Below are 9,840 nucleotides of genomic sequence, written 5' to 3'. Positions count from 1 at the left end.
CCGGCGCCGGAGCGGCGCGGGCGGGCGCGTCCCCAGCGCAGGTAGGGAGTGGGCTCGACCGCACAAACTTTGCCAGGATCGCTCCTGCGCCGGAGGGCACAAAGTTTGCTGCCAGCCGCTGGGGTCTCCAGAGGCCGCCGCGTTCGCTGCAAGTTGTGGAAATGGGGTGCGGGGGCGGCGCGGGGCGCGGGGGCCAACGCGGGGCAGCCGGGCCTGCTCCCGGACGCCCCGACTGCGCGCCTTCCCCGCCCGGGCGGCGCCCTGCGGGCGAGCGGCGGGGGCGCAGCGGGAGAGCCGGAGCGAGCCGACCTGGAATGGAGGCGTTTCGGGAGCAGGATTCAAGGCGCTTGCCTGGAGCTCGACCTCCTGACTTCGCATGAGACCCGGAGGACCGGCCGCGAAGGAGTGACCTGCCGACCTCGGGGCTCGCGAGTGCCGCGCCACCGATATCCAGACCGCCTTTCAGCCCCACACCCCGCCCGGGTGTCCGCGAGCAGTGGGCGGGCACAGGCGCCCCAAGGGCTGGCCCTACGCCTCGGCAAAGGCCCTTGCCTGGCTCTGCGCGCTCTAGCCTCCGCCCTCTGCCTGGGGTCAACTTCGTTGGGCTGGAGAGAGCCCCTGGCGGCTCTCGGTGCGGAGAACCAGGTGGCCCCGGGGGACGACTTCGGGAAGCGACCGGGAGCGCCTGGCCTCAGTTGGTCCTAGGGGGGTGGGGAGAGAATATCAGGGTGCGGCCTATCTCCTAGAGGCCCTCCATGGCCTACAGCACCTTCGGGCAAGAAGGGCAACCCGCAGGCCTCTAACATCTGGCGCTAGCTATCCTCAGGCCCCCTCGCCTTCGGCTCCTTTAGCACTCAGCAGGCCAGTGGGGGCACGTCACCGAAGCTGAGTTGCTGCCCTGTCCCTGGGGAACCTCTCCTGGGTGAATTCGGAACTGAGGGTCCCTCGAGGGCTGTGGGTTCCGCCTGCGTGTCTGTGCAGCGGCGAATTTAGCTGCTGACACCTGAGATGCTGACACTCTTGCCCTATCCTTTCTTGGAGGGAAACCTCCGGTGCCTCAGCTCACGGCTGGGCCTTTCAAGTAAGGGCACTCGGATATTATTCTGGTCGGTATCTTCTACGGGACAGAGATAACCCAGAAAGTATCCCGGCTCCAGGAGGCCGGCCTCAGCCAGGGTGCCAGTGGGATTCCCCGTGTGCTCCAGATGAAGACAGGCCTGCCTAATCCAGGACTGGACAGCAGGGCCTGGGTGAGCGCTGGCAAGGCCACTAGACTCCTCGGGCAGCACAGAGCTTCCCCAAACAGGGTGGCCGTCCAGGCGCCCGTGTCGCGGGCCTGGGGCAGCACAAAGCGGAGGATCAGTGTGCAATGGCCTTGGAAAGTAGCTGGTGAGCGTGATTTCTGGATTAGAAGAAAGGGCTGCCCGGGAAAACCGGGCTAGGTGGGTGGGGACTGGGAGCTTCTATTTATGCTCCCAGGCGGGAAAGGAAAACATTGCAGTGGTGGTCAAAGGCATTCCCTGACACCCCTCCCCCAGAGGCCCCCACCAACGGGCTGTGCCCGAAGGTGGGCACTTCTCAGAAGATAAACAGTGGCGTGTTCAGGGGGCGCCGTTCTCCGCAAGCTGTGGTCGCGCAAGGAACGGGCCTGGGTGCGCTGCTCTGCAAACCAGAGCCGGGAGCCGCGGGGCCGCTGGGACGTGGGCGCTGGCTGTCGTCCCCGCCGCCTGAGCGCTTGCAATCGCCGGGGTTGGGCCTTGGGGAGTGGGGTGAGGAAAAGATGCTGAATGCATCCTTCGTCGGTGATTACCGTTCCCTGAGCCCTCGGCCACCCTGGGTTCCTGCCCCTCCCTTGCCCTGGCTTCATTACCAGGAGAGAGCAAGCTGTTTGTAAAGAATAAATAACAGAAAGTAGGAGGATGTTCAGAAAAGCCGCAACAGAAGCCAGAAAACTGGAAGGAGTTGGGAGGAGGGAGGATGGGGGAGGGGAGGAGCCGAGGAGGAAGAGGGAGAGAGATTGAGAGATTCATTTCTGCCCGAGAAGCCCCGGTGGCTAGTTTCTTATTATTTACAGGAGGTGATATTAGCAATTCAGGTGAGAAAGAAATAAACACGGCAGCCACGAGATCAATACAGAATTCAGAAACAATTATTAATGTCATTTGACCCGTGTTCTTTATATATCTCTCCCGGCTACAGACGCTTAAACTGTCTGAATAATTTGCATGGAGCGGCTATTCATTATTTCCGATGATTTTCCTTCGCAAGCAGCTCGGACGTGGCCGGCTGTGGTTCAACGCGATCGGAGAGCTCGTATTTTCATCTGTAAATTAAAGCAATTACGCAGCAGATATCATATGATGCGTACTGTGGTCTCCAGATAGTCATCAATCACCTTCAACCGAGCTGTCAGAGCGGGCAGATTTCGTTTCTGGGAGGCAGGTTTGCAGCTGGGGAGAGGGCGAGAACGTCATCATTAATTAGAGGGTGACCCTGGGGCGATTCACAGGTCTGAACCCAGGAATCTTTCCGAGCAAGTCTGCACAGCACCGCTGTGCACAGCTCCCCTCCAGCGGTCGGCCGAGCGGGGCGAGAGCAGCAGGGGCGAGCCCGGGCCCCCGGAGGGCGGCGGCATAAAAAGGCGGGGAGCGAGTTCGGGGTGCCCGGGCGCCCCTTTGCCGCCTGCGCGCTCGCCTCCGTTTTGGATTCGGGCAAGGTCCCAGGACCGGGACTGGATGGGGGAAGTCCTGGGGTGGGCACTCGGCCGTCTCCCCAGACTGTTCCGTGCGCTCCGGGTACGGAGCTATGCAAAACGGGCGGGGATGGGCTTCCCGGCGCCCCCTCCCCCCGGTACCTAACCCTGAGGGTCGCCGGGTGGAGCAAGCGTAGCGGGAGCGGCCCTGGTGCCGAGTTGGAAAACCTGCTCTTCCGAGCGCCCGGGGATGCCTGGCAGTCCCGGGTTTAGCCGCGAGGGGCATGGGAGGCTGAGGGAGGGCGGCCCGCGGAAGGGGGTGGAAGAAGAAAGGGAGGGCGGTTCGGCGCGCAGGAACCCACAGGACCCGGGGGGGGACGGAGGAGGGTGCGTTCCCTGGGGACAGGGTGGCGGAGAGTCGCCAAGCCCCGCAGCACTTGGGCCACGGAGCCCTGGAGTGGATGGCTCTGGGAACGGCCTCAGGAACCACACACCTGAGGGCATCTTGACCTCCAGATGCCGACACTTGCAGCCGCATTTGGTTCTGGAACTCCGCCCCGGAGTCGGGTTCGAACTGGCGGGAGGCGGTGCGGCTAAACAGCTAAACAATAGTCGGAGCCGCGCGCCGGCCTGCGAAGCTGCCTTCCTCCACCTGGAGCGGAGCGCGGAGGCCCGGGCGGCGGGCCGCGTGCGCCAGCGCCGGGCTAATTTTAACTGTTGATTACATCTTCAGTGAAGACTCAGTCGTGTGTCCCTTCACATGTCTCATTTGTAATTGAGACTAATGATTACAGTGGGGCGGGAAGGAGCAGGTGCTCATTAATTAATTTCTAATTAAAAGTGCTTCCCGTCCTCGGTGACTAAGGAGAAACAGCATTCGTCGGGGCGATATTGACTCCACGGATGAAATTCATTTATTAGAGCCTGTTGGCCCCTTCGCCCCGCGTGGCGCCCCCGGCCCGTCCCCGCCCCGCCGCCCGGCCGCCGCGAGTGACCCGCACGTCTGCGGCCGGGCCGAGCTGCGCGGCGTGGGCTGACGTCAGCACCTCCGCAGCTTAAAGCCAAGCACATCCGACTTGACGGGTTCGCGCAACTCGGTTTTTTTTTTCTTTTTTGCAAAATATGTATTTGTGTCGCCGCTGCGAGGCCGGTTGGTCCCAGAACCCCCTCGAGGCTCGGGAATGTGAAGCTAGAAGGCTCGCTGAGGCCGCTGCGTCTCACTTTCCTACCGGGTTAGAAAAGTTTGCGGGGCGTGTGGATGAATTAACCCGCTCTTCTGCTTCGCCCTCCCAGCGCCTAGGAGCCGGCGGCCCCGGAGCAGTGGCCGCACCACGCCGGCCTCCGCGCGCAGGACCCCACCGGCCCCGCCCACCGGCCCCAGGCGCTGCCCGCCATGTCCTACCCGCAGTTTGGATACCCTTATTCCTCCGCACCCCAGGTAAGGGGGCCTCATGAGGGTGCAGGGAACACGGCCGGACACACCGGCGGGCGGGCTGTCCGGCGACCCGGTGTCGCTTCCCAGAGAGCAGGGGCGCTGAGAGAATCTGCTGTGCGGGGAGGCCTCCATTTCTCCCACTTTGCTTGACCCCCACCACACCACACCCCGGGATCTGAGGCTTCGCCCCAGAGGAGCCCGGGAACCCGGGATGGACCTGGCACAAGAGGGCGTGCGCGGTCTTGGAACCCCCCCCCACACACACACACACAGACACCCCAGGGAGGGTGTGAAAACTCCAGGGCCTGATGGGCTGGACCCCAAGTGGCTGGAGGAGGCCTGGCCGATCAGACTCGCAGCAGGGAGGAATGCGTGGCCCTGTGTGGATGGCCATACGCCTGAGGCCACAGGCACGCACTGCTGGGCGAAGGTCAGGCAGGTGGAGGCCTAGAGCCCCAGCCTGGCGCCCGGGTTCCGGCCCTTCCTTGCGGCCCCTCTCTCCTCCAGTTCCTGATGACCACCAACTCCCTGAGCACATGCTGTGAGTCGGGTGGCCGCACGCTGGCCGACTCCGGGCCCGCCGCCTCGGCCCAGGCGCCTGTCTACTGCCCGGTCTATGAGAGCCGGCTGCTGGCCACCGCGCGCCACGAACTCAACTCGGCCGCTGCGCTTGGTGTCTACGGGGGCCCCTACGGCGGCTCGCAGGGCTATGGCAACTACGTGACCTATGGCTCTGAGGCGTCCGCCTTCTATTCACTGGTAAGGGGAGGGAATTATCTGAAACCTTACCCCGCCACGCTACGCCCCTACCCCCCCGAATTGCCAAGCCTCCTCCCTTAACTCTGGAGTCAGGGGCGCCAGTGCCCTGGACCCCAGATTGGACGGGGTGGGAGAAGCACACCTTTGCTGCTTTTTCAACTTTGCGCCTTCTAGCCCAGTTCCTCAGCACACCTCCAGCCCCCAGGGGTGGGGGAACCTGGCAGTTCTGACGACATCACCGGTCCAGTACCCACCCCTTCTCCCCATCTCCCACGCTTTCCCCCACTGAGCTCCCCTCCCCTCACTCCTCCCGGTCTCCCTCTTCCTCTCCTCCCAACCCGCCACCACTTAGCCCTCTCCTGGCCTCTCCCTCCCTTGCCCCCTCCATGCCCACCCTCTTGCTCCACCCCCATTTTTCTCCTACCTTCCTCCCTGTGGTTCTTGTCTTGTGTCCTGCTCACCCTCCTCTCCTCTGCTGTTTCCCAGCCCCCCACCCCTCTCCTCTGCCCCTTTCTTCCTCCAATCTCATTCTCCTCTCTCCTACTCCCCCACCCCCCCCCCCAGTTCTGCTCATTCTCCCTCCCCGTCTGGAGGTTCCTTTGCTCCCTGGGCCCGAGAGAGTCTGGGGGCGTGATGGCTGATGAGGCTGCCCAAGGGTCTGTGCAAAGCGTGCAGGAGCCTAGGTGCATGGGGGGTGGGGTGGAGCTGGGTCGCCGCCTGCCCGGAAGCTGCGACCCCCAGGCTCCTGGGATCCTACAGAATGGCTTCGACTCCAAGGACGGGCCTGGATCTGCGCATGCGGGTCTCACGCCTGCAGCGGCTGCTGCCTACTACCCCTACGAGCCGGCGCTGGGCCAGTACCCCTACGACAGGTGAGGGACAGAACCCCACCTCCACCACCCCTGCAAGGGCCCCTGCACTCTATTCAGCCATCAAACTCCCCACCACCACCAACCCCATGCCCCCCGTGAAAGGTCGGGAGACAGGAGGAGGGGCATTCTTTGGGTCAGGCTCCCACTGACCTTGGGTTAGTCCCAACCCCACCTCCTAGGCAAGCCATGCCCCACAGGGGTAAAATGCGTCCCAGCCTCCCCTCCCCTGCTCCCCACGCTGCCTGGACTCCCAAAGCCCTTGCTGCAACGTGGTTTTCCCAGCAGCCAAGTCTTGTTGCCCAGGCTTCAGACACCTGCCCCACCCAAGAGGTGCAGCCCATGTGGTGTGGGACCTGTCCACCTTCCCCTATGGTGGGAACTGGAAGGGGGAGTCAAGTGGGACCCATTCAAAGACAGCATGCCCCATCTTGGCAAGAGGAGGATAACAATTATAAACTTAACTGCAGGAAGTCCACAGTGGGCAGTCTGGGCACTTTCTCCCTATGGAAACTTATGGCCGTTTTTGCCCATGGGTGTTAGACAGTTGGGTTCACACTTCTGTGATGTGCTTTCCCGGTTTGGGGATCTAAAGGGTAGGAGAGAGGCCCCGTAAAGGAACTCAAAGAATAGATGTCTAGGTAGAGTGGCCGAGACCTGGCCAGGCCTTGAGCACTCCACCCCAACCACTCTGGCTGGGAAGGAGCTCAGGCTCCCTGTAAGTTTAATCAGATGGAAACATCTTCACTCTCAGGCCACAAAAGGCAGTGCCCATAGGCAGTGGCAAGGGGTAGGGGCCTGGGTCCCACCAGGGTCTTACCACCATAAACACCCCCCCCACGATGGGGACTGAAAGCCTGCATGGGCCTCGTTCCGGCCGCCGGCGCCGCAAGGGTCTCGGCCGGCACCCCATTGCCCAGCCTGTCTCCAGGTACGGGACCATGGACAGCGGCACACGGCGGAAGAACGCCACGCGCGAGACCACCAGCACGCTCAAGGCCTGGCTGCAGGAGCATCGCAAGAACCCCTACCCCACCAAGGGCGAGAAGATCATGCTGGCCATCATCACCAAGATGACCCTCACGCAAGTCTCCACCTGGTTCGCCAATGCGCGCCGGCGCCTCAAGAAGGAGAACAAGATGACGTGGCCACCAAGGAACAAATGTGCAGACGAGAAGCGACCCTTCCCAGAGGGCGAGGAGGAAGAAGGGGGCGAAGAGGAAGCCAGGGAGGAGCCCCTCAAGAGCACCAAGAATGAAGGTGCGTGGGAGGCTGGCCATGCTGGCGCTGGGGCACTGAGGTCAGGGACTCCTTGTGCCTTCTTTTGGGGTTCTAGGACCTCTAAAGACAGTGAACCTGGGGTAGTAAAAGCAAACTTCAAGGGCGTGGGCAGCAAATGAATGAGCTGGCCTAAGAGAGGCCCTGAGCCCAGGGGCCCTGCAGTACTAACTGGGAACAGGCTTGAGGAAACCCAAAACATCATTTAAAACATTAGACACACCCACCCTACCGTTGCCCCTATTGGTCTGAGGAGGAAATCGCTAGCCCTCTTTGTTGCCACCTGGGGGGTGGGGTAGGGAACATCTGGAGCAGGTGCGAGGGACAAAGAAAGGCTGGGGGTGCTTTTCCTAGCTCCGGGGTCGGGCCATGGGCACAGAGCTAGAAAGGAAGAGCGGGGTTGTGATTCGCTCCCGCCTCTCTTCCTGCACTGGCCCCTCTTTCTGTCCTGCGCAGAGTCGGTGGGCAAAGAGGAAAAGGATCTAGAGCTCACTGACTTGGAGGACTTCGACCCGCTGGAGGCGGAGCCCCCTGAGTGTGAGCTGAAACCGCCCTTCCAGCCCCTGGATGGCGGTCTGGAGCGCATCCCTGCTGCGCCTGATGGTCCAAACGCCCTGGGAAAGGAGGCCACGGGCACCCTCCGGATGCCCCTGGCCGCCGGTGGCGGGGCCACCCCGGACCAGGACTTGGAGAGGGCCAGGAGCTGCCTCCGGAGCACAGCGGCCGGGCCCGAGCAGCAGCCTGGTGCGGGGGGCGGCTCGCAGGCTTGCGAGGCCAAGCTGGGCTTTGCGCCGGCTGGGGCACCGGCGGGCCTCGAGGCCAAGCCACGCATCTGGTCCCTGGCTCACACGGCGACCGCTGCCACCGCCCTGAGCCAGACTGAGTTTCCGTCATGCATGCTCAAGCGTCAAGGCCCCGCTGCCCCTGCGGCCACTTCCTTGGCTCCTGCCTCGTCCTCGCCTGCGGCCCCGGCCCCCACTGGTGCCCTGGACAGGCACCAGGACTCCCCGGTAACCAGTCTCAGAAACTGGGTGGATGGGGTCTTTCACGACCCCATCCTCAGGCACAGCACTTTGAACCAGGCCTGGGCCACCGCCAAGGGCGCCCTCCTGGACCCAGGGCCGCTGGGACGCTCGCTGGGGGCAGGCGCCAACGTGCTGACTACGCCCCTGGCGCGCGCTTTCCCGTCCGCCGCACCCCATGACGCCCCCGCCTCGGGAGCAGCCAAGGAGCTGCTCGCCATCCCGAAGGCCGGCGGCAAGCCCTTCTGCGCCTAAGGGGCCCCGCCCCCTGAGCAGAGGAGGGGCCGAGGCCCAGGCTGCAGGCCTGTAGGTCGCAGACTCTTTTTCTACCAAGTTTCCAAAGCAGGACAAGAGCATGGCGAAGTTCAGGCAGCCAACCCACCTGGAGGGAGGAGCTGAACTCGGCCGCTCCAGGCCACAGACCAGCGCGCCCCGGAGCCGCCTTGCCAGGTCCACCGACCCCACCTGGACATGCACTAGTTCAGGCCACTCCCAAACTCCGGGACCCATCGGGTAGGGCTGCTCTCCGAGCAGAAGGGAGCCACCCTGAAGCATAAAGTTTACGTCCGAAAGTTTACATGGAGAAGACATTTCCGTTCTGAGGCTTTGTTTGCTTGGCTGTCTCCTTTCGGGTTCGAGGCGCGCCGGTGTTCCTCCTGAAGACTCCTCAGCCCGTGGACTTGATCGCATCCTCCGCACATTGGCCAACAGCACTCCACCTCGTTCACACTATTGCACACTCTTAACTCGATAAAATTATGTTTTTTTAAATGTATGTTCACACCAATAATTGCCTGCTTCAGAGGCTAATATAACAAAACCAATAAACCGAGTGATGGTGTTTGCATTGCAAAATGAACACGTTTCAAACCCCGGCGTTAGAGCTCTTGCCAGAGGATGAGTGGAAGAGGGGTCCTCGGCCCAGAGTCCTCAGGGAAGTTGTTGGCAGAGCGCCAGACGTTATGGAAAGCCAGTTCTTTGAAGGAAGAGTTACAGTATCCTTCCAGGATTGCTGGACTCTGTAATGAAACTGGATGAGAGGCCCAGGACTTTTAAACTCTCCCCAGTATACCAGACTCCAGAATTTTGAGAAAATAGGAGTTCCTCTCGCTAGATTAGAATAACTTTTAAACTTTCTAAATTCCCCGGAACTGTGTCCTGGGGAGAGCGGGGGAGGGAGGCCATCCCTGCCCTGAGGCCCTCCTGCTGGGGACTGCTTTCAGACCGTCCTTTGCGATGCCGAGGCGGCCTTCCTCAGCCCTTCCCAGCTCCTAACCCCGCCTCCCCGCCCTCCAGGGACCTGCCGCCTCACCTCGAGCGTCGGCGCTCGGAAAACCCTGGGCCACGCCTCGGTGGGGAGAGGGGGAGGGGGAGAAGGGAGAGGGGCGGAGGGGGGGAAAGCGCTTAGTAGGCTGCAGTGAGGAGGCGGGGCTGCGAGTCAAGGCCACGGCGCGGGGACCGGTGGCCGCGGGTCGCCCCGCCTCGCCTGGGTTCCTGCGCTTTGTAGACCCCTGGGTTCGCTCTGAAACACGGGTCCCCCAACCCCACCCCCTCGGAGCCAAGCCCACGGGCGGCCCACACCTCTGAACTGAAGGAAAGTCGCCGTTCCCCGGCTTCCGTCGACTCTGCGCCCCGCCCACCCCGCCCCGCAGGCGCCTGGCCCCCTGCGAGGGCCCCTGGAGGGCTTCGGGCGAGCGCTGTGCGCCCCGGACTCCAGGCGCGCCCTCGCCTGCCAGCGCTCGGCTTAAGGCCCCACTGGGCCTCCTTGAAGCCCCAGGTGTCTCG

General features: G+C 62.9%; 1 protein-coding gene across 1 annotated transcript; it reads left to right on the top strand.

Moving 5' to 3' along the window:
* Positions 1-4,085: 4,085 nt before the first annotated feature.
* Positions 4,086-8,873, top strand: IRX4 (iroquois homeobox 4). The gene is made up of 5 exons (XM_032415453.1): positions 4,086-4,130; positions 4,635-4,886; positions 5,646-5,758; positions 6,687-7,015; positions 7,490-8,873. The coding sequence occupies exons 1-5, from the start codon at positions 4,086-4,088 to the stop codon at positions 8,308-8,310; spliced, it is 1,560 nt and encodes a 519-aa protein (XP_032271344.1). The 3' UTR covers positions 8,311-8,873.
* The last annotated feature ends 967 nt before the right edge of the window (positions 8,874-9,840 follow it).

The sequence above is a fragment of the Phoca vitulina genome, unplaced genomic scaffold (genome assembly GCF_004348235.1).
Source record: "Phoca vitulina isolate PV1807 unplaced genomic scaffold, GSC_HSeal_1.0 scaffold17, whole genome shotgun sequence".
Lineage (NCBI taxonomy): Eukaryota > Metazoa > Chordata > Mammalia > Carnivora > Phocidae > Phoca > Phoca vitulina.
The sequence above is the reverse complement of the archived record's forward strand: the minus strand, read 5'-3'. Positions and strand labels throughout refer to the sequence as shown.